We start from the raw sequence: 24,960 nt of genomic DNA, 5'->3' as shown, positions 1-24,960 counted from the left end.
TATTCAGACATCACCCCCACTCTCAAGAGAGACAAGTGATTTGACAGGGGTGGGGTCTGACTGATAAGGGGGCATGGAGACAAAGCAATATAATTTGGGGATATATACCAGAAATATATTACTTGTCCTTTGTTTCTCTGAAGTATGATTTACTGTTGTGATTCAACATGACTTTTTCCAATGGTATCTTTGCCACAGATTCCTCAGACTCCAGGGGCTTCATCGAGGCTATTTCCCAGAGGATTCTACTGAAAAACATGTAATACGTAACAACAATGCACTATATGTAGGGGTGCCCCTCCCCACCTAGGGCAAAGCAGCCCCGGACATTTTACAAGGAATAACTCCATAGTTCTGGGACATCCACAGAACCACGAACCACTCCAAGCCCCAACTTCCAACTCTCCTCAGCGACCTGTCTGTCAGCCCCTACGGGTTGTCCTATAAATAAATCACACCCTGTCATTGGCTCCTATACCTGTCACTCACAAATGCCCCTCCCAGGTTATCTAACATCCCAGGTACAGCACTTCCCCTAGAAGGGAGCTATGGGCCCCCGTATTTTAGGAAGCTGACCAATTAAATGCAATGATGTCACTGCTCAAGCCACGAGGAGAGGGACATGTAACCCCTTGCTGCACAGTAAGCAACCAAACATGAACTAGGGGCAAACACACACAAACAAGACCTGAAGTGCAAAATTGAGCAATGGGGTAGATATCACACTGCGAGCACTAAGCATTGATGATCAAGAGTAACCCAGTAATGCTGTTGTAAAACTGGAGAAAGGGCAGTAATTGGTTAAGCTTTGGCAAGAGATGATGTTTTCTTTAAGATGCAAACTGTAGTAATCAAAATCAATCAATCATATGTTAGTAAAATAACGAAAGTTTGAAGATACAGTGCTTTGTTAAATTGTTTAAAGGACTTGGTGCTTTTTGATGTCAGAATGCAAGCTAAACATTCAAGTCCTTGGGTTTCATATTAACTCTGAAGGGATTGGCACAGACGGCTAAACTGATTCCTTTGCTGTGCCACATGCATACTCTTCTTGACTAGTATACAAGTTGACCTTGTTGACATGCTAGACGAGTTATCAATCAACTTGAATGCTAGCTCATGCCTTGAGATTCATACCAGTGACCACCTACTGCAAGGACCCTCCTCAATAAAAGTGCAGCCCAGGTGAACCGTGGCCTGCATGACCATGCATGACATGGACTGTACAACCCACCAAGGCCTAGATTCCTATCCTGGGCCAAGAGCTCAGCGGCCCAGGCTTTCTCTCTCTCCACTGAGATGTTGCGTCTCCTATCCTTGCTCAGGAAGGACCATGGTCTTCTTTTCTTGAGGAACTGAAAGGCCATACATTCATTTAGTCTCACCCATGAAATCCAGCACGATTTTCTTCAGATCAATCCGCTGTTCCAGGAGTCGGTACATGTTGGCCTCCTGCTCTGGGCTTTCGGGTTCTGGCCTCTGAACATTTACATTCTCGCACCTGAGAAGAAGAAAATAAATCACTGCTATACATTTCATCACAAAAAGAAACTTGTCGGCACAGGGAAGGACGATGCAGGTTGTTTTTAATATATTTAGGGGCAAACAGTACATTTAAAAACATTTGTTAACAAAGATACTTGTCCCAGGAGGATAGTTCAGCGGTAACATGCTCGCCTTGGAAGCAAGACGACACGAAGCAACACAGGTTTGATCCCCGGGTCCGCACTTAGAAACCTCTGGGTATTTAAGCGCGTTATAAATACGCAACTAAGACAAAACAAAACAAACTATTATGCAACTAAAAAACAAACAATTCCTGTAACCACGCATCGAGCGCTTTAAAAATGCAAAAAATAATAATAAAATAAATACTTAACTGCATTGTCGGTTCTCAAGCAAAAGAGAAGTCTCAGTATTGAAAGGACTCGGAAATCACTGCATGGATGCGAGTCTTCTCGATTTCTGAACTAAAAGTAGGGAATGCAGTGTTTGACTCATAAGTATCACATAAGTAACCAGAGAGAACAAGTATATAACTTTGACGCAATGATGGATCATCAGCTACTTGGCCCCTTCCAAGCATGGCTTTACAGAGAAGAAGTGTAAAGTCTGTTCTGGCTCCTTCATTGATTGGTGCGCTCTTTGCAGCGGGTGTCAGCTGTGCACACTGCCTTACCTTAACAGATCTGTCTGAAGCGTTTCATACCATCAAGTGTGGATCATCACATTTCTCAAACAGCTAGCCAATAAGCTTTCTCCGTAGGCTCTTGGGTCCAAGGAATCCCAGCTGATCCAATTTCAGATTGGGTTCCTCTGTTGTAGGCTCATGTCTTATTACAAGCCTAGTTCCAGCTGGCCCAATTTCAGATTGGGTTCTTCTGTAGGATCATGTCTTGTTGCAAGCCTAGTTCCAGCTGGCCCAATTTCAGATTGGGTTCTTCTGTAGGATCAGGCCTAGTTCCAGCTGGCCCAATTTCAGATTGGGTTCTTCTGTAGGATCATGCCTTGTTGTAAGCCTAGTTCCAGCTGACCCAATTTCAGATTGGGTTCCTCTGTACGATCATGTCTTGTTGCAAGCCTAGTTCCAGCTGACCCAATTTCAGATTGAGTTCCTCTGTAGGATCATGTCTTGTTGCAAGTCTAGTTCCAGCTGGTCTAAATTCAGATTTGGTTCCTCTGTAGGACCATGTCTTCAGATTGGGTTCCTCTGTAGGATCATGTCTTGTTGCAAGCCTATTTCCAGCTGGCCCAATTTCAGATTTGGTTCCTCTGTAGGACCATGTCTTCAGATTGGGTTCCTCTGTAGGATCATGTCTTGTTGCAAGCCTAGTTCCAGCTGACCCAATTTCAGATTGGGTTCCTCTGTAGGATCATGTCTTGTTGCAAGCCTAGTTCTAGCTGGCCCAATTTCAGATTTGGTTCCACTGTAGGACCATGTCTTCAGATTGGGTTCCTCTGTAGGATCATGTCTTGTTGCAAGCCTAGTTCCAGCTGGCCCAATTTCGGATTTGGTTTCTCTGTAGGACCATGTCTTCAGATCGGGTTCCTCTGTAGGATCATGTCTTGTTGCAAGCCTAGTTCCAGCTGGCCCAATTTCAGATTGGGTTCCTCTGTAGGATCATGTCTTGTTGCAAGCCTAGTTCCAGCTGGCCCAATTTCAGATTTGGTTCCTCTGTGGGATCATTTATTATTCCAAGTCTAGTTTCCTTGTTTCTAGGCCCTTTTTGTGGGGCATGAATAGGGGACGAATTGTTGGATGCCCGTCTGGATTTTTAGCCTCCACTGTGCCTCCTATATCCCTTTGTTGCTTTCCAGTGTGGCTCTGTCTCTGTGTGCGCTCAGTAAGATTCTTCATTACAAGCACAAGCTTATTGGAGCCACTTGACATGGGGTTTAGAAGGGCCGTAAAGCTAACAGGCTTAAGCTCGGCTAGCAGAGATGACAAAAACGCCAAAAGATACATGGAACAAGGGTTATCATCACGCCAAGCAGATAAGCAATCAGGAACTTGGGCGTTGCTTCCCTTCAAAATATGCTGCTGGAACACCCAGGGTTTCTCTCCTCTGTTTTCGAAAACTGAATCAGAACTACAGTCGTGCGACATCATTTTTCTGCAAGAAACCTGGATGCAGATCTTATCGATCTGCGATGGATACATTGCATATTTAAACTCAGCTACTAGAGGCAAAACAGGGTGCCCTTTTTCAGGCCTTCTCACTTTAATCAAATATGCCCGTTACCTGGAAGTTGAAGAAGAGCAGAATCCTAACCCTTATGTTCAAATATTGCTAATCGAGAGAATGTCCCAAAATGAAAATCAATCTAATTTCTTGCTGATTTGCAATTTGTACTGGAACCCTGCGGGTATCACCGAGGCAGTGTTGATCGATACAGTACTTGCATCAATTGATAAGTTCCAACTCCGATGCGAAAAAATCCAAATAATCCTCTTTGGTGACTTGAACATTCATCTATTTGATAAGGCAGGATCCTTGCCTACAAAAGCCCAACTTAGGGTCAAAGAGCTGCAGGCAAGATCGATCGTGTTGATAAATGGACAACTGACAGGAGATATGCCTCCGATTCCTACATGGCAAAAGGGGAACTCTCTTGTCTACCTTGATTATATTTTAGCCTCAACAGAAATGTTTCTGGAACTAGATACCTTAAAAGTGATGCTGACTACAAAAAGTGATCATCGTCAACTGATTCTAACCTGGAAAGATAAACAGGGGGGAAGAATGTTGAATAACTACCTCCCTTAACGGTGAACACTAAGAAAAACAGACTACGAATACATAGTAGTAATGTTTCAGCGATGACAGCAAGGTATCTGAATTCACCCTTGATTGAACATGACAGGCTAAATTATGTGTAGATGCTGATACCATATCAAATTACTGGTGCCTAAATCTAAATAAATCGCCATCCCTGCGAGGAGCCATGCATTCAATAGCGAGTTAGTTTAGCAGAGAAAAAGGTTTAGAGCAGATCTAAGAAAGCTCAACCGCTCATCGGCATCAGACCGCCAAATGCTAATACGAAAACCAAAACAAAAATATAAAAATTGGATTCTGAGGTGAAGGGCACAACGACTTCAAATGGACGCAGAAAGAATGCTTAAATTATTGGCTAATCGAAACACTTGCGAGCTTTGGGCATTATTGAACGATCAGCAGGATATTTCATTGGCTTTGACTGCGGCAGTTCCAGAAGTTAAGTGGATTGCACACTTTTCAACACTATTCGCAAAGGCTCCAGGCTGGGAATCGATACTAAAAAAAAGGTAACATTTCAAGATGGAAAATATAATGGGACAAAGAGGACATTTTGATATTAATCAAATCACTCAACACATCACGAGCACCGGGGCCAGATGGGCTGTCAAATAACATCTTGAAGCAAAATCCAGAAGCATGCGCAGACTTGTGTGTCGCTTTATTTTCTACGATAATGGACACCAATCAGATTCCACCCTCTTGGAAAAATGCAACATTGATCCCAATTTATAAACAAGGAGACAGAGCCCTTCCAATTAACTACCGGCCACTTGCTCTCCTAGATCCACTGGGAAAAATCTCTGTGCCTCAGGACTTTTGAGACAACTTACATGCTGGGCAAAGCAAACCAAAAGAATAGACCTCAGACAGACCGGATTTGTTAAGGGGGCAGGAACTAACATCAACCTCCTCCTACTGAATCTCATAAAGCTTGAAGCTATGAGAGCTAAAACGAAAACCTATGCAGTGTTTGTAGATGTCAAACAAGCGTTTGATTGCGTAAACCGGCTGAGATTATTGCAGAAACTGCAGAGCTGTAATAGTCCACCCGATCTGGTTGCAGCTATTCAAGAGCTTTATATTGTTACATCCATCCAGCTCAGATTATCTAACCAAGGCGCACTTTCAAAGAAAATTGACACGTGGAATGGATTAAAACAGGGATGCCCGCTGGCAGCATTTCTGTTTAATCTTTGTATATCAGATCTAAATATATCCCAACAAGGAATACGAACATTTCCACCGATCTTATATGGTACGGCTGTAGGTTGGATGATATATGCTGATGACCCTGGTCTGCTGGACAAAACACTGATTGGCCTCCAACTTGGTTTAAATGCATTAGTCAACTATCATGGAATCAATACTAATTGACCTCCAACTTGGTTTAAACGCATTAGTCAACTATCTCGGAATCAATGGGCTTACAATCAATTCTACAAAAACCCAAACAATGTCATTCTCAAATCAGGAAGGTCGGCACAAAGCGAATTCTACCCTATACGTAGGCTCAACTGAGCTGGTAAAAGTGCAAAAGATCAAGTATCTAGGAGTATGGATTACTACATCACTAGACGAACATGATTGGGCCAATGCCCTACAGACTAAAGTGCTTTCCCATGCAGATCTGTCGACAACCACTGCAAAACTGTTTGTCACCATTGCACTTTGTGCAGTTTGACTGTAAGCCTTTTTTCTCATCAATTATCATTTTTGTCAAATAATTCACATTGATAACTGTACCGCTTACGTTGTGTTTTTTATACCAGGGATATCAAGGAGTTGCAGAGTTGTTTACTTAGGTCTTATAGGAAATATTCTAGTAGAGAAGATAGGCGGTGTGCCAAAATGAAAGGGTGGCTTACATATGCATCACTCACCTCTCGTAAATGCATTGATTTATTGGTCATTTCATATGCACTTATACAACAAGTAAATTGCGTTTCAAAGCGCCCACAGGGCAGCAGGGAGGGACATGGCATAGAAAACAATGAATACACTGGAAGATAAGGACAAACCTACTAGGCCTTGTGAGCATTCATAGTGTGCAGGTTTAGAGAGAGTAGAGGGGAAAAGGGGGAGGGGGTAAGTACTGGAGTGGCCATGCTTGTGAGTGAGCAGCAGGTGCAAGTGCCCAGAGTAGGAAGTGCTAGGGTACTATCGTCTGTAAAAAATTAAAATAATGGGCAATTGCAGGCCTAGAGTGGCAGAGGCAAGTAAGTGCCAAGGAAAGTGCTGTGTGAGGCGGAGACTGAAGGCGATTGGGTGGGCGAGGCCAGGGCCCCAAAGGACACATAAGGGCGCTGCTCACCAATCACAGCAACCGTGAGATTAGCATAGGGGAGAAGAAGGAAGGGTGGGATGAAAAGGAAAGTCTTGAGGAGCTTCCGGAATTGGTGGAGGTCTGGCTCAAGAGGAAGGGGGAGGCTGTTCCATAAGAGGGAGCCAGCTGGGAGAGAGATTGGCCTCCGGCCCTCTGTTTAGAGAAACACTTGACACATGGGGCCTCATTAGGACCCTGGCGGAGAGGGTTTTACGCCAGCGTAGTGCATGGCGTACCTCTCCGCCATACTACGAGTTCCCGTAGCGCCATGGCGGCCTTTTCCGCCTGGTTTTACCAGGCGGAGAAAACCATGGCGCTACGGGACCTCGTTGTTAATTACGCCACCGTATTTTACGGTGGCGTAATTAACTCCTTCCCCACTCCCATTATACCCTATGGGGCAAAAATGGGAATGGGGAAGGGCAGAATGGGGATTGGGGATTTACCGCTCCGCCGAGGTCGGAATGGGGCGGTAAATCCGCCAACCCCCATGGCGCTATCGGCGGCTTTCCGCCATGCTTCGCGGTGCATTTAGCACCGCGAAATCCGCCTGGGTCCTAATGAGGCCCATGGAGAGTTGGAAACCAGAGAAACATAGAGGTCTAGAGGTGGCGTATTTAGTAAGAGCAAGTTGCATATAGCATGGTCCCTGGCTCCAGACAGCCTTATGGATGATGCAGAGGGATTTGAACTTGATCCTTGCGGCAACCGGCAGCCAGCGAAGAGATTTTAGGGTTGGAGAGATGCGGTCCCTGGACTTGAGGTCAAGGATAGGTCTTGCTGCCCTATTTTGGATTAGCTGGAGAGGTCATAGAGAGGAAGAGGGTAGATTCAAGAGAAGGCTATTGCAGTAATCTAGCCTCTAGAGAACCAGAGATCTGGTAACATTGAGCTTCTGGGGGAAAGTGTGAAAAGGGAGGATTCCTTTGAGAAGGAAGAGTTGAAAGTTGGACTTCTTGGCAATGTCCTCAATGTGAGGGAGGAAGGAAAGAGAGGAGTCGAAGATGACTCCAAGGTTTCTGGATTCAGATGAAGGTGGAGGGGGAGTGCCCAAAAAGGATGGCTGGAGTGAGGGGAAGAAAGAGAGAGCAGGGGTCCCAATTGGAAGAATCTCAGTCTTGCTGGAATTGAGGCACAGATCTTTGGAAGTGCACCAGGACTGGATGGCAGACAGGCAGTCTGGGATGATGGAAGATGCAAGAGGGTCTGAAGGAAGTTTGGTGTGTGGAATCTGCGGCTATTCAGGGGAGAATGAGAAAATGAGGAGTGCCAGCTGAGCAAGAAAAGTGTTAAAGAGCCAGTGACAGAGGTTGGAGCCCTGGGGATCCCACAGGTGTAAAAAGAGGTAGGTGAGGAGAAGGTGCCCAGAATAACCTGGGACGAACGGTCAGTTAGGAAGGAGGTCAGCCAATCCAGTGCCCGCTCTGAGATACCCATGGTATAATGGAGCCGTTATGTGAGGATGGAGTGGTTGACCGTATCAGAGGCAGAGGAGAGGTCGAGTAGAATTAGGACAGCTGGGGAGTTCGAGTCCAGAGAGGCAAGCAGTTCTTCACGAGTGTTCAGAAGAGCAGTTTCCATGCCTCCGGATGCTCGGAATCCAGATTGATGGTTGTGGTGAAGTAAGTTGGGGGAATGCCAGCTTCTCCAGGAGTTTCCCAGGGAAGGGGGTGATGGAAATAGGGTGGTAGTTGGCTGGACAGGTTTGCCTGGTCTGCTGAAGGTTTTATCAGGAGGTGGTGCACAAGGGAGTGCCTGAGGGTGAGGGGAAAGAACCAGTACCAAACGAGCAGTTGCAGAAATCAGTGGGTGCAGTAGCAAGATAGCCAATGTTGTCTTTGATAGTTCTGGAGGAGCAAGGTGAAACCTGTTTGTATGAGACCTTCATAGAGCTGACAACTCTGGTGACCTCACCTGGTGTGACAGGGAGAAGGAGGAGAGAGAGCAGAAGGAGGGTGGGAGGCCATAGGATGCAAGGGAGTGTGGGAGGGGTTGGGGGAGAGGGTAGCAAAGGTGCTCAGGATGTCCAGCGTTTTAATGGTGAAGTGTGTGGTCAGTGTTTTGCAGAGGGCCTAGGATGGAAGAGCGTGGTCTGACCAGGAGAGAGGTGTGATCAAAGGGGGGGGAGAGTGAAAGACTAGAGTGGATGAGAGCATCAAGAGTGTGTCCTCCTGAGTGGGTTGGATCAGACGGGAGAATGGAGAGGGAGAGCGAAGTGCAGAGGTCAAGGAAGACGGTTGATGCTGTGATAGAGGAGTCCACGTGGATGTTGAAGTCGCCCAAGAGAAGGAGTTTGGAGGTGGTAGTGAGGAGAGAGGAGCAGACGTCAGCCCATTCAGAGAGGAACAGGATGGTTGTGCCAGGGGGCCTGTAGATAGTGGCAATTGTCAGAGAGGAGGAGGGAGAGATGACCAACTTGCAGACCAGGCTCTCGAGGGAGGAGTAAGGCTCAGTGGGTATGAGGGAAGCAGGAACCCACTCAGGGAAGATCAAGGCAACCCCAATTCCAGCACAGCTAGGGCGAGGCTTATGGATGATCCTCCAGCCGCCATCAGGGAGAAGGGAGTGAAAAGCAGACTGAGCTGGCATGTCTCAGTAAGAGTGAGAATGTCGAGGTCAATGTCTTCAAGAAGGAGGCAGATGTCAGTGGAGTGTTTGTTGGACGAGCAGGCGTTTAGTGTGGCCACGTGGTAGAGGTCTTCACCTTTGAAGGGCTTCAGAAGAGGAGTACAGGGGCGTGGTACATCAGTCGAAGGGGGAGGGACAGTGACAGTGGTTGGGGGAGAGGCAGGAGAGGGAAGAAATTTAACGAGGGATGGCACGTGCCGGCCGAAGAGAAGGAGGTTGGGTTGAGGACCCTGAACCAAGATAGTGCCAGTACGTGATAATGAGAAGCCCACCAAGAGGACTTCCCACTTGGTGCCACCATTGATGGGAGAGGATGTGAATGGGGAGAGAGTAGAGATGAGATGAGGGGTCCATAGATCTGGGGCTAGGACAGTGAAGAGGATATAGGTGAAGACCTGTCCGGAAGTTGCGCTGACATAGGTGTCTGCGATGGGTAGGCCAGGGTTGCCACTCAGGATGTCTTTTTTGTGCTTTTCTCTTCCAGACCTCGTGAGGGAGGGAGGGTAGGGGATAGTGTAGCTGTTAGAGAAGATAGGAGAGATGGTAAGTGCCATCAGAGTGGTAGAGGGTAGTTGAAGGAAAGAGGGGTGGCTGCACTGCACGGTCCTAGGCCAAACTCCCCATGTGGTCTAGCAGTGAGAGGTGGGGCACAAAAATGCAAGGCAAAATGTGGGGTGCAAGAAGTCACAAACACACGCACCTAGGTTCGAAATTCAGACAGGGCACAAAAATGCAATGCATATGTGTGACAAAAAATACGTACCTTGTCAAAGTATTCTTCACCTCCTGTTTTGAGGAAAATATAAATATGAATATATTAGTGTCCTGTTCACAGGTGATTGTTTCACTTTTTCAAACTTGTAACACATACAGCAAAGTGATAGTGTGGAAAGCTACATACAATGCAAAGAATCAACAATCAGCCTCGTTTGAGAGTAAAGTCACATGAGAAAATCTACCAATGGCTGCAACCGGTAAGTATGACATGTTTAACTGACGTATTTACTGAAAAAAAATCACAGAATTGGTCTCAGCCTCGTATGCATTTAAAAACACAAGCAACGTGGCCTGGGGCCTGGTTGGTAGCACTGTGCATTATATTTTTCGACGGAGGGCATGTGGGCAGGAGAGGTGGGCACAACCTTCCTTGCCCATTGCTGTTGTTAGGTTGGCTTGGCTGGCGTCAGTGAGGCTGCATGACGTGGGCCATGTTTGTGCGTCGATGAAATGTTTCAGCCATTTTGTGTTGGGGTGGGTGAGACTTGGGGATGCATCGCACAGTGGTGTAGCCAGAATGTCTCGACTTGGTGGGCCCGCACCCTACATATGTGGGTCTAAAGCAGGGGTCGCACTAACCTAATGGTGAAATATTGATGCCACTGGAGTCTTTTCTGTCTGAGCTCCATTGACCAGGCCAAGGGTTGAGCTTCTATATCCTAGCCTCATTTCATTACAAATGGCAGATGTTGCTATCATCCAACGAAATGGTACTTATTTTATAGTGTGTGTAAGGATGAAAGGAGGAAAGGCTCCTGACAGAATTTCCACATATGCATGCAGGTACAGCCAGGGACTACATATATGTGCACCCTGTCCCTCGGGATGAACCCTCTTAACGGATCCCGCCTCTCCTGACCACCTTGGCGCTTTCCCCCGTATTCTCCCCCTTTTTAAGTTCATCCCCACCCTGTTTGGTAGCTAGGTCCATGCTATGTAAACCACATACATGCATACATACATAAACCCATATGTACATATGTTCTCTTCTGCGCCACAGCAGCAGCCTGCGCGCAGCATGACTGCTGAGTGTGAGCGTTCTAGAGGTAGGGAGGCAGGCAGGCAACTGCCCACTTTTCTCATCACACTGCTTTATTCACACCCTCGTTTCGAAAGACATGTGCTGTTAGAGAGCACTCAGAACATGCTCTGCAAATCATTGCATAGTTAGCACTCCATGTTACATTCCTGTGTAGTTTAATACTAGAGATCTACAAATACCAGAAAGGAATATGACCATCTCAGATACACAGTCAGAGGGTTCTGTGATTGACTTGCTGAGCATTATCACCTCTGATTTACACCCAGAGGCTTCTGTTATACACTTGCTGAGCATTAACATCTCTGATTTGCATCCAGAGGGCTATGGTATTTACTTACTGAGCATTAGCATCTCTGATTCACACCAAGAGGCTTCTGTTATACACTTCCTGAGCGTTATCATCTCGGACATGCATTCAGAGGCTTCTGTTGAGCACTTACTGGGCATTATCATATCAGATTTGCACCCAGAAGCTTCTGGGATGCACTCACTGAGCATTAACATCTCTGATTTACACCCAGAGGCTTCATTTATGTACTTACTTGTCGTTATCATCGCTGATTTACACCCAGAAGCTTCTGGGATGCACTCACTGAGCATTAACATCTCTGATTTACACCCAGAGGCTTCATTTATGTACTTACTTGTCGTTATCATCGCTGATTTACACCCAGAAGCTTCTGGGATGCACTTACTGAGCATTAACATCTCTGATTTACACCCAGAAGCTTCTGGGATGCACTCACTGAGCATTAACATCTCTGATTTACATCCAGAGGCTTCTGTTATACACTTGCTTGGCAGTATCATCTCTGATTTACACCTAGAAGTTTCTGGGATGTACTTACTGAGCATTAACATCTCTGATTTACACCCAGAGGCTTCATTTATGTACTTACTTGTCGTTATCATCGCTGATTTACACCCAGAAGCTTCTGGGATGCACTTACTGAGCATTAACATCTCTGATTTGCACCCAGAGGCTTCATTTATGTACTTACTTGTCGTTATCATCGCTGATTTACACCCAGAAGTTTCTGGGATGCACTTACTGAGCATTAACATCTCTGATTTGCACCCAGAGGCTTCATTTATGTACTTACTTGTCGTTATCATCGCTGATTTACACCCAGAAGCTTCTGGGATGCACTCACTGAGCATTAACATCTCTGATTTACACCCAGAAGCTTCTGGGATGCACTCACTGAGCATTCACATCTCTGATTTACACCCAGAAGCTTCTGGGATGCACTCACTGAGCATTCACATCTCTGATTTACACCGAGAGGCTTCTGTTGTGTACCTACTGGGCATGATCATCTGTGAAGCCAACCCGCTCCCCCAGGCACTGGCCTTCATCTGCTGGCTGGTAGTCAACGTTAAGTTTCCCATCTGCCACACAGCCCAGGTGGCACAAGATCGGCGTTTCGAGTTCTGTGCTGTCAGAACCTTGTTCGACTTATATGCACTCTTCCTGAATCGTATCTACTTATTGGCGTATTTGCTGGCCAAGACGGTTACATATCTATCCTGGGCAGTCAGCTACGCCCCGGATGTTTATTAAACATAATACTACCGTGCCTGGCTTTTAAAAAACGGACATTACTTTAGTCTATGCGGCTGCACTGCCTCTTAGTGGCCCACATTCACTTGCCTGACGGGCTACTTAATGCAAGCTTTCCCACAGCTCAGTAATTGCTTACCAGAGGTTTCTAAGCGCGGACCCGGGGATCGAACCTGTGCTGCTCCGCATTGTCTTGTTTCCACGGCGAGTGCGTTGCCCCTGAGCTATCTTCCCGAGTCCTGGACTTTCTTAGCCGAAGTTTGTCTGTCTTTGGGTGCCTTGCTCAGCTTGTGCACTTATTCTGGCGCTCTCCTTCCGAGCGAAGAGTCCGAATATTCTGGAATGTTCATGCTTTGTAAGGCCTGCCTGGGACAATGGTCGTTGCACACTTATCTCTCTCTATAAATTCAATACGCAGTCTGCTTCTAACCGCTATTATTCACCCCTTCAGTGCCAAGTTATTATGCAAGTCTATGCAAAAAGGGCGGGCATACTCGTCTAAAGCTCTTATTGTTCAGGGTACCCGCTTGTTTTTCGAAGTCTGTGCGGGCATTGGCACAAGTCCTGCCTGCCCTCCATACTATGCGCAGTGAATACCAGTGGAGTAACATTTCTGAAAATATTGGGGGGAGGGGGGCATGACATCTGAAAAAAATGTGCCCAAACCAAATGAATGGGGACAAAATGGTTTGCCATGAAAGTTGGAGGGGGACAAACACCTCTGCCCCCCTTAAAATTACGGCCATGTTGAATACATGACTTTCCAGGGTTGTGAGTGCTTTTAGGCACTCACAAGCACTGATGTGCTAACCACACTGTAAAAGGTGGGGCTTTTATCACACAAGATGGCATTTGTGCATGGCGCTTAGACTCAAGAAACACTCTCCAGGTGTTCTTTGCAGCTGCTGTCATTCACAAGTGACATTTAGGAGGCTTCAATGGCCTGTACTACTGCACACATAGCCATAGAATGACGTTACAAGAGGTCAGGGGGCTTGCAGGGGCAAATAGAGGCGCCCCTTTAATTACTATGTAAAGAAAAGCATTTTCAGCAAAGAGTAAGAGGAACAATGGGTGGGTCAGGAAGATAGAAATAGGGGCAACACGGGGTTTCAGTGTTCTCATTTTAAAAAAGCTGCAGGAGTATGGGGCGGGGAGCGTAATGTCGAGGCCAGGCGGGATCAGTGGCCTGGGGGCCATTGGAGTGGAAAGGAAAAAGTGCCCCTCTGTATTCTAACCCCGGCCCCCTCTATATACCTGTTCTGTTGCTACCTTCGTAAAGCGCTCCGTTGCTTCTCGAAACTAGGCCCGCGCTCAATAGATACCATAATAGTAATTAAAACACAAACTACAGCAAGTAAAACGTGCTGAAACTTACACATCTGAACGTGATGAAAGAGCAACACAACAATTGTGTATTTTGGAAATGTGATTTTCGAGATTTCAATTTCAGACTTTATATTTTGAAACTAGAGCGCTATCCTTGAGTTGGTCATGGAAAGGACATCTCTGTTGATAGCCTGCGCTACTGTGGACACCCCCAGGGCTCACCTGTATGAGCTCGAGGTCCGGTTGTTGGAGTGTGGCCTGCAGGTCTGAGATCAGGTTCTTCAGGTAGGACACTTGCCCGTCCTGCTGCGACACAGCCCCGCGGACGCGCTTCAGCATGTCGCTGTGCTCTTTCTCCAGTTTGCTCAGCTGGAGGCGCTCCTCCTCCCTCAGGAACTGCTGCAGCTCTTCAAACACACTCACAATCCTTTGCCGTTGGCTCTTGAATGCATCCTTGGGAAAGAATTGGACATTACCAGCATGTTTTGAAAGTATAAACAGTGATTTGTGATATCAATTTTACAGAGCCCTCAGGTTGTCCCAAGCCGCGCGACTAGGTGTGCACATCCTGGTTTTATTATTGGCATTCTGGTACTTGTAGTTTCCCTTTTTTTCTTTTAATAAATAATGGGCCTACATGTCTCAGGATGCTCATCAAAAAAGACAGGCATGATTGAGGAAGTCCTGCATGACATGGGACATCTTGAAAGCGCTGCCCAACACGCACACTTCATAACGTATAGCGCAATATACACTTAACTTTGAAAAAAGGGAGCAGCCTCCTGAGCTGTAGTCAAACATATCCCCTTTTTATAAATGTGAAGTGTTATGATCTAAAAATGGCCTCCACGTGGCCTATGAGTGAACAGTTGAACATAATATCGTTTTAATTCTTTACCAAGGAACAAAGACTGAGGCATTAAAAACATTGGGGTAATCATGTACTTGGGTTCCACCCTCTGCATCAGTGCTCTTCTTCTTTCTTTCAGTTTCTTAAAGGCAAAACGCCTACCTGCCAAGTGGCTGCGAATATGCTGGGCTATTGTTTTTCTTTTTTTTACATGTTTATTCATTTTATAAACATCACAACATACATCCATAGACATCACAAAAAGCTAAAAATGTACATCTAGGTTCATCACAATCAGGTTACTCAAAATCTCCAACAGAAAAAGGAATATTACACAATCATTCAAGTATAGCATATATCTAAAAATCTGCTCCAGATATGATCAAATAAATTCATTTTCTTTTCTCTGTAGAGGATTATCTTTTCAAATCTTGACACAAGTTTTAGATCATCCATCCATTCAGAAATTGTTGGCCTTTCCTCACATGCAGGGCTATTGTTGAACACCAACTTGTTACTGTGGTGAAGCCCCCTTCCCCTCCCTCCCCCATTCCCCCTACCCCCCCCCGTGGAATTCTTTGACTAGTCCACTGTTAACCCCTACTCTGGGAAGCAAGCAGGCCCACACCATTTTATTTTTCTGCAATTTGCTTCCCTAGAAAAACAACACACAAATGTGTGCAATCTGAAAATACTTTCATAAGCAGCACAACTGACGCTTGGTCAATTGACAAAGGCAAAACACAAAATATATGTTATGAAATCATACAAATTAAGGGTGTAGCTCACAATTGTAACTCGCCTTTTATTTGACTAATAAGGAAACATATCATGTTCAAAGGCCTGTTCATTTCCCTGCTAAAAAAGCCAGGTCTATTGAGAAAACCTGTTGCCAATATGTTCAAAGGTCAGGCTGGTTGCTCAACTCCTCCCAGGGCAAGAAGTACATGGATTAAAATGGCGGCGCACGTCGCGTCTTTCCACAAACACAAAGAAGCACCGGCACATACTCCAAGCATACTCTATGTTGAGAACCCTTTGGAGCAGAGAGACGTGCATTTGAGACAAACGCGCTTTGACCCTAGAGGCAATCGCAGCATTTGCTAAACCGTTTCAACGCAAAAGTGTGAATACTGAACTGTTAACCCACCTTAATTTAAACCTGAAGCTCAACAAGACGCCATTTAAGATTTAAACAATGGCCCCCAATATAGGGGCAAAGCATGCAGAACATAGCACATGCTGAAGCTAATTAGTTACTTATCCTATATATTAGGTAGGAGGCTTTCCCAAAATATCCCAGACCATTGCATTCCTGCAAGACCATTGGCCGTTGCCACTTGGCTAGCTCCTCGTCCTCCTGTAATTGGGGAGTTTTTCCTTGCTACCACAGCCCATGTCAAAGTTCCAAATGGGAGGTAGAGTTTGTGTCTCGATGCCTTTGGCAGTGTGGTTTCCTTGGAGAAGCCTCCTCTTACTTTCTTTCCTGTTGTCTTTCATTTGGAGCTGGTGGACCAATGAAGTGTATGTGCTCTGGGATCATTGATTTCACTGTTCGATTCAGTAATGCCTCCGCTGGTCCTACACCTGTGGGGGGGGGGGGTGTGCTGTTGCTCTATATGTTATGTTAAATTGACTTATACCGTGCAGCGTTAACCATTGGCCTCGTTCAGTGTCCTCATCAATCTCTCGGCATCGTCATTGGCATGTGGCCAGCACAGTGTTCTGCGTGTGTCCGGCATGCCACACATGCCTGGAATTCCTTGCTCTGAAATGAGGTCCATTGCCAGGCTAAATGAATGCAGATATCCTATGTGCCATAACACTGCCTCTAGCTGTTAGGATAACCACCTTTGCGGTGCTAGCCATGATAAACTCGAAGTTGGGATATCCCAAAGTCAGTGCTGAGTGCAGGCCAGGGAACTGTGTTCCTCGTGGGAGACGCAATTGGGGACAACGGCTGAGCCACGCCTGAAGCTTGGCACCACGTGCAGGCGGCAAGTGCCTTGTCTCCCTCCTTTTTCAGGAGAGGGAAGCAGACCCGTTCCCTCCACCTGGCCTTCGTTTCTCTTGACCCTTGATGCCCTGCATGGGCTAAGCTTATCACATTCGGTATCAGAAGGGGAAGGATCACAAGGCTCGAGCTTATTAGCAGTACGCCATCCTCACCAATCAACAGCTCAGCTCGTACCCTCCACAGGCCTTGTAGGAAGGCTTGAGCCTCAGCGGTTCAATGCCCATGAAGAGCAAGGACGTGTTTCTAATTGCCTATCTGTTCCTGATCCATGACCCTCAGAATGCCTACGCCATGTCCTCCAGAGACATTGCTTTTGGAACAGTAGTAGCTGTTAGGTCAGGGTTGTTCAACTGCAGGCCTCGAGGGCCGGAAACATGTCAGCTTTTCAGCATAGTCCTCATTAATATGCATGAGCTAAATTTGCATACATCAATTCTAAATTCAGACACAGATTCGGACTGCATCCAGACGTTTAGTCTTGCTTGCAATCACTCTAGGGGAAACCCATGCCGTGGGTCGCCGGACCCTTTACATTATCCCCTCAGCCTCTAGTTTATTCAGCTCAGCTTCCCTCTTTAGTCTCACGTAGAATGAGATACGATCACAAAGCACTAATGATTGCACTACATTGTACTAAATAGTGTGGTCTACATGCAAGCGTACTTCTCGATCTTTGAGACACAGTTATTATTTCCAATCCCTATATGCCTTACCTATAAACACGATCTCGACCCCAAATGAACAAGAAGTGATGAGGTTTTGGTTGAACATTGATCAGAAGGAAATTAAACATCTAATTATGACCTCTAGCAACTCGCGTGCAGCAGGCCCCGATGGGATTTCAAATGCCCTAATGAAAAAACATCCTGAAGTTTGGAGCTCAATTCTCTACAAGATATTCGCCACAATAAATAAGTATCAGAAATTACCCAAAACTTGGACGGAAGCCGTTACAGTTCCGATCTATAAAAAAGGCGACCGCCAGCTACCAACGAGTTATCGCCCAATCTCTTTATTGGACGCTCCGGCGAAAATATTTTGTAGAATAATACTAAAAGAGCTTAATGAGTGGGTAGATCAAAACAGTCTAAGAGACTTATTTCAGTCAGGCTTTGTCAAAGGCATGGGCACAATACCGAACATTTTAGCACTTTCGATGATTCAATCGGAGCAAGCAGATGATGGACTCCCCTTATATCTGGGGTTCATTGATTTTAAATCTGCCTTCGACTACATTGACAGAAACATGTTAATAACCAAACTTAGACAACATCGGTGTCCAATTTCTCTCACAAATCTAGTGGCATTACTACACACCTCTACATCTATGCGAGTTAAATTAAACATGGGAGGAAGACTATCACCTGCCATCCAGACCCACAGAGGAGTGAAGCAGGGTTGTGCTCTTGCCTCTTTCCTATTCAACTTCTATATTCTGGATATAGGCCCTGTTCTAATGAACTGTGTAACAGATGCGCCTCGTATAGGCTCTCAAAGGGTTCCCTATCTACTATACGCAGATGATCTGGTACTATTATCCTGTACACCTATAGGCTTACAAAACATGTTAAATCAACTAGGCACATATGCAACATCAAACAACCTTGTGATCAACACAGCTAAATCCCAAATATTAGTGTGCAAGAACAACTTCACAAAAAAATATCACCTTGAGTGGTCTCTTCAAAACTGTGTATTAACCAAAGTCGTCAAATATAAATATCTTGGAGTTTACATTGAACATAAAAAAACCCTAAGTACCACGACAACTGAAACTAGGGTGAAGTTAAACTCCTTGATTTCACAATCGAAAATCATTCTCAGAAGATATGGGAAATTCACAGTGAAACATGTTGTGCAATTTTATAAGGCCAAAGCAATTCCAATTCTGCTATATGGTGTTGAGGCCCTGGTCCCACAAAATCGTAAATTTTGGGATAGCATAGAAGCTAGATATTGGAAAAAAGTTTTAACACTTTCGCCAGGAACACCTTTGGCCATATTGCGACATGAATTGGGTCTGATCTCCCTATATACCCATGTATTATGGAAGCAATGCGCTCTTCTCCGAAAAATGTTGGATGGTATGGGGAAACGCAGCCTTCTACATGTATTGGCCCAAAATTTATTAACCACCAAAATTGGTATGTCGTTGAAGTGGAGAAATCATACGCTAAATGCGATTTCTGATGCTTCAGTAACGATCGAGCTTCTATTGACAAATCCTGATCGTGCCAAAAACAAAATTCACCAAGCAGACTGGATATTCAACATGACAATCTGCTCAAAACTTAAGGATTTTAACCCCGAAGCATTTGGTGTTAAAAGGCATGGGGTAATATCAGAGTATCTACTAAAATATCCATCACCTACATGCCGTCAGAAATATCTAAGATTCAGACTAAATCAATATGAAACTAATGAGATTTTATATGGAAGGAGAGTAATATCAAAGGATCAGAATTTCTGTCGGCACTGTAATGACAAAGGACAATGCGAAACATTGCAACATCTTATAACTGAATGCCCCGCCCTATATAACATAAGAGCAAAATGCTTTGGAAATAAATTGTTGGTCCAGAGTGGTACTAGTCACAGACAGTTATGGAATCTCTTATTTTCTAACCCAAGATTAACAATACAGCTTGCAATTGTGCAATTTCTTAATCAAATATTTCCTGATACGAAGACTGCTTGTATCTATGTGAAGTAAAAGGCAATCTGGTAGTCATAACATTATACATTTTACTGTTTTATGCTGCCTTGTAATGATTTGTAATGAGATACAAAGAATGATTGACTTTCTTTTAACGTTGTAAGTATGGAAATGTAACTACAAAAATGATAATGAGTGTAAATATTTGAAAAGTTGGTTTACCAGCTAAAACAAATAATAAAAAAAAAAAAAAAAAAGACACAGTCTGCTGTACTCCTGCAAGAGTACAGCAGATTGTGGCTTCTTGACTGACATAAAACGTGGCCTTTGTTGTATCTTTGTCATGTGTCACACTTGTGCTGTACGCCACTTGCAGAGGGGGAGGAGGAGAGCCACTATACATATATATTCTGACCGTAGGCTTCGTGAGTCTCGGCTGCGTCAGGAGGCGTTGAAACCGGGACTTGGGCATGACGTTGACCGATGCCCCTATACCAATGGGGACTGGGTCCAGGTCCAACTGAATAGTGACAGCACAGTGGCAGATTGCCAAGAAGAAAAATAAACTGTTCTGCATCTCTATCTTCAGATGTGGCCATGTCTTTGGAATCTATCTCAGTGAGTGCAGCCTCTCTTGTGTGTCTCCTTCGTGGGGTGATTGGTGTGAGGATTGATCTTGTTGGCGCTAGGGTCTTGCATACTCTTGGAAGGTGACTGGGCTTTGCAAATCTCCCACCGGTTTGACCTGTCACTGTGGCAAGGAGCCCCGCAGAAGTCAGAGGGTGTATTAGGCGATGTTCTTGTTCTCGGCAGTATGCTCCTCGATTGGCCTCTTCCTCATTTGGCCGCTCTTTATTGGGCGAGCTGTCACTGCGTTCACTTCTTCCACGAGTAGCAATTTCATTGCTTCCTGCATGTGGGTCGCGCTGGATGCAGCTAGCTTGTGAGACCTCCCTAACTCGAGTATTCTCCGTAGTAATATGCCGTGTTCTCTTAGTATCTGATGGCACGGCTGCTTAGAGAAGGATTGCTGTATTACCTACAATCTTATTTCATCTTCTTCGTCCTGCAGGCTGCACAACATGGTCAGTTGTCCTACGCGTGTGGAAGGTCTACAAGGACTCTTTGGGACTGTGGCGAGCTTCATAATCAGCATTGGCCAATGGACTCAAGTGGTTCCTTAGAACCCTTCTTCGTGCTGTGTAGGAGCATCATCTGCTGGTCTTGTATGTACCACATCTAGTGCAAAGAAAAGCAGCATGGATTTCTTTGTTGCGTTATCTGTTTTGCGAGTTGCTCCAAATTGCTTGTCCAATGCTTCTACCCTTAATTCCCATCGGGGTCCTTGGAATGATTTTCCCCCTCAGCCATCAAAATCAGATTCCGGGAACCCATAGAGTCTGGTATGAACCCAACGGGGCTCAGTTTCAGAGGGTCTGGACCTCTTGCCAACCGGTGACCATACTGAGAGTGATGAAACTACGCTGTCATCTTCAGATTCAACACTGTCCATGCTATGACCTTACTTAGGCATGTGGCGGAAGAACGACAGCCTGTAACGTACTTCGCTGTGTATAGCGGACATCCCTAGACCCTGCTCTCAAATGCTCAGTCTCTGAATTTCCATCCTCCTGGTCTTTCAGGAGCTAATTCTCCTTGCATACAGCCAGGACAGTCTGGTATCCACTCAAAGTTATCGCATTGTATGCACTGAAATTAGCTCAGGACTCTTATTTTGCAAAAATAGGGATTCACTATCCTTGATCTGCGAGGTCCACCGGGAAGGCCGCAGCAGCACCCATTCATGAGCCTCGAGCCTCTATCCGGCAAGCAGCACGCTGCAAAGGTGGCAGACCTCAGCGCCACAGATGATGTTGGTGCACCTAGCCGTACTGTACTGATCATCAAAAAGGGATCGGAGCACAGGGTGGGCCATGGTGCTCCTGTGCTCCTCCAAACCTTTGTCGTCGGTTGTTGGGCGTTGCTGGGCTCTGCTGGTAACCTAATGTATCCAGCCGGTGGAGCGCAAGCTCAAAACATTTGACAGAGATCAATCATACGCCGGACATGGAAAGAGTGCTTCTGCATGGCTTGAGGGGGCGAGTCATCTGTATTATATCTGGTAATGATATGTTGCTGGGATGGCAGACGTCCTCCATTGGCACGTCCAATGTTGCAACACTGCTGTTAACAAAACAAAAGAGGTGATGGCTGGAAGGTTTAGAATTAATCTTAACCTCTGCTCTGGGCAACCCACCAAACAATCGTTCTTCGCCTGCCAAGCCGTTACAGAAGGGGAAAGGCCATATGCAAATCAGGCTTGGTCCCATCCCTAAAGGGGCAGTCCAGCCTGAACTGTTGGCCACATCCCTTCTGCACGAGACCACAAGCATCCCCAGACATGTTTCAGCCTTGTTTGGCATCATCACTGAGGAGTAGCGTGGGTCTCTAGGCCCGGCAGACTCGGGACCCATGTCTGGGCAGACCCGTCCCACTTGGGGTGACTTTAGCAAAACAAAAAGGTGATGGCCGGAAGGTTTTGAATTAATCATAACCACGGGCACAGCTCTGGGCAGCCCTCCAGATAATCGTTCTTCACCTGCCAAGCCATTACAGAAGGGGAAAGACCATATGCAAATCAGGCTTGGTCCCACCCCCAAAGGGGCCGCCCAGCCTGAACTGCTAGGTCACCATCTGTATCTTATCAGTTAATCATTCCTTTGCCAGTTTCCTACAGAGCAGGAAAGTGGGCTGTAGTTATGCCTCCCACAAGTCTTCTACAACCTCCATACAACTCACAGCGGCATGTCAGAAGGAAGGCGGGGCACTGTGCAGCAGTGGGTGAGGGTGTTAAGACACTGCCCGATGCCCAGGAATCAGGTGGTGTTTCCCCAGGACCCCATGACCTTCACCCATCAACACATGCTCGTTCTCTCTCGTGCCCTCTTTTTTCACTCTATCTTTTAACTCGTTTGCACTCTCTCCCCATTACTAATCCTCACTTCAATGCTACCCTCGCAGTGCTCTCTCTTACCCTCGCACTCTCCCCCACTTGTGCACTCGTGCGACCACCCCCTGATGTTGTTTTGCCTTGTGCTCTGTCTCCCATGCCCTGCCTGATGACTTCCTTCCCATTCTCCTCCCATCCCTGTCTTTACATTTACCGCCATGCTCTTAAACTGCAAACAGGTAAAGCACTCCAGAATTCCTCTGAAGTTCTGGCACTCCATCCTTCCGACATGCCGCTGAGAATCTGTGATGTCATCATCCAGGCTGGCCAGATAGTTGACACCCAGACGAAACTGTGCAGTAGCAGAAAAAATGGTATTAACCAAATTGATCGTTTCGATTTGGCCGAATAGTCCAGTTGGCCAAATTCGGCCAGTACTATTTGGTCATTTCGAAATGATCTATTTGGGTAATCACTACCAAACATGGGGAGCAGGGGTTGCGGGGGTGTCTCCCGCTCTCCATGTTTGGTAGTGATTGCCTTTAGGGGTAGCAGGGGTGTCCCCTGCTTCCAGAGGTATGGGGGCGGGGTACAAAAAAAAAAAGGACTCTGCAGTGTCGGATCCGACCCCCGTAGGACGGATGGATCCAATGCCACAGGGTTACAAAAGGCCCAGGCGGTGACAAGGTAAGTAGTGGGTGGTGGGTGGCTGTGTTGGTTTGGGTCGGGGGGTTTATAACAGGGTGGTTTTGGCCACAGCAAAATTGGCTTCGTGGCCAATTTGACCACAGGCAATTTGGCACAACCAATTGTGCCACGGCCAAAACGTATACATACGAAAAAACAGCATCGCTAGACTCAGCACATTCTGTGAATATAGAGATAGTAAACAGACTTCCATTCACTGTGCTTGGCCTAGGACTGTTTCAGAAAGCTCACTTTTGATATTCCTGGGGGGAGGGGGATTTTAGACAACCCATTGAAGGGATAGGGATTTTTAGCGCAGATGGCTAGTGCAGATGGCTTTTCCTGGGGGAGGGGAAGAAAGGCCTGGGCCTCGGATTACCCGCGTTTTCTGCGCCCCTGGTCTGTTTACTAAGTCTACTAGATGTTTTCTATGTGTGTGAGGAATAAATTGCATTATTTTCTTGATCTTTAGAGGTAATTACTGGGCCTGTAGGGGCCCATGAATGTACTTACTGTTTGCATGCATAGATGAAATCAAAATGGCGATGTCACCAACAGGAGCCAAAGAGATCCCACAGGGATCCATCCTCTCCGTCTGCTTTTCAACATCTACATGTGCCCACTGATGAAAATCATTCGAATCCACGGACTTACCACCTATAACTACACAGACGACATAGAACTGATTGTAAAAACAAACAGAACCCAGGAATAAAATAACAGCCTCAACAACTGCCTCAAAGACATCTACAATTGGATGACAACAACCTTAAACTGAACGTGGCAAATAATGCTCTCACCCGCAGGATTCGACAGAGGGAACCCACAACTGATGGGCCGATCAGCATGTGAACTCAACCAGAAACTACTGACGTAGTAAATAACCTATGAATACTCATGGACAACGGACTATCACTGGAACCACAAGTCAACGCAATCGCCAGAAAATGCTTCTTCCTCCTACGACCGCTCATAGGATTACTCCCCTACCTCTCCTTTCCCCACAGAACCCTCACAATCATATCCTTGATACTCTCAAGAATCAACTACGCAAACAGAATCTACACCAGACCTTGGACTAGCCACACTACACATAAACAGAGAATCAATGCAATGCTCACACCAAGCATCTCTAGATGCTGCAGCACACTTAGGGCCTCATCACGAGTTGAGCGTTAGCCCTTAAATCTGGCGGTAATGGTATTAGCGCCACCAATACCACTCAGCTGGATCACGAGTCTGCGCAAATACCGCCGGACCCAAAGTGTACCGGCGCTATTACAGTCGGCGCTAATAGCACCAACAACACAAGGCGCAATTATAGCCGTATCACAAGTGCATGCATGGCAGTATCAGTGCCGAAAACCGGCGCTAATACAGCTGAGAATTATCCCTAGCCTCGAGCTGGAGGTAAGTGAACCCAGGTGCCAGGAACCAAGCCACAGGTGAACACAATGTACACCACAGGCCTATATAAAACCGACCTATGCCCCAAACACTGTTTCCAACACCATGCTGCCATTAATTGCTGCAAGCTGGGACAGGCAGCTGCTCATTGAGATGCAGGACAACCCGGCCAAGGCACAGGGAGTACAGGGGACTTGGGGGTGTTGAGGAGGAGTGCAAGGAGGAGGAGAGCAGCCCCAGCAAGCCAAGCACCCATCCCCAGGGGCAGACCATCACCCTGGGCCCTCAGTGACACCCAGTTGGTAACTGAGTACTGCCCGGACAGGGAGACCATCACTGAGCTGCTGGCCACACTACATGAAGCCATTGGTAGCAGGTTTAACATCTGTACAACCGTGCCCCCACTGGTGAAGCTGGTGGCAGTCTTTCAATTCCTGGGGACGGGCA

General features: G+C 46.2%; 1 protein-coding gene across 1 annotated transcript in view; it reads right to left on the bottom strand.

The window, feature by feature from the left end:
* LOC138521779 (E3 ubiquitin-protein ligase TRIM39-like) overlaps positions 1-24,960 on the bottom strand; it is an 85,160-nt gene that overhangs the window by 12,441 nt on the left and 47,759 nt on the right. Inside the window, exons 3-5 of the mRNA XM_069634853.1 lie at positions 14,169-14,399; positions 9,998-10,020; positions 1,386-1,501 (exon numbers count right to left, since the gene is read on the bottom strand). Coding sequence (XP_069490954.1) covers positions 1,386-1,501; positions 9,998-10,020; positions 14,169-14,399 — 370 coding nt within the window. The remainder of the gene's footprint in view (positions 1-1,385; positions 1,502-9,997; positions 10,021-14,168; positions 14,400-24,960) is intronic.

The sequence above is a fragment of the Ambystoma mexicanum genome, chromosome 13, assembly GCF_040938575.1.
Source record: "Ambystoma mexicanum isolate Mex_15411 chromosome 13, UKY_AmexF1_1, whole genome shotgun sequence".
NCBI classification, from domain to species: Eukaryota; Metazoa; Chordata; class Amphibia; order Caudata; family Ambystomatidae; genus Ambystoma; species Ambystoma mexicanum.
The sequence above is the reverse complement of the archived record's forward strand: the minus strand, read 5'-3'. Positions and strand labels throughout refer to the sequence as shown.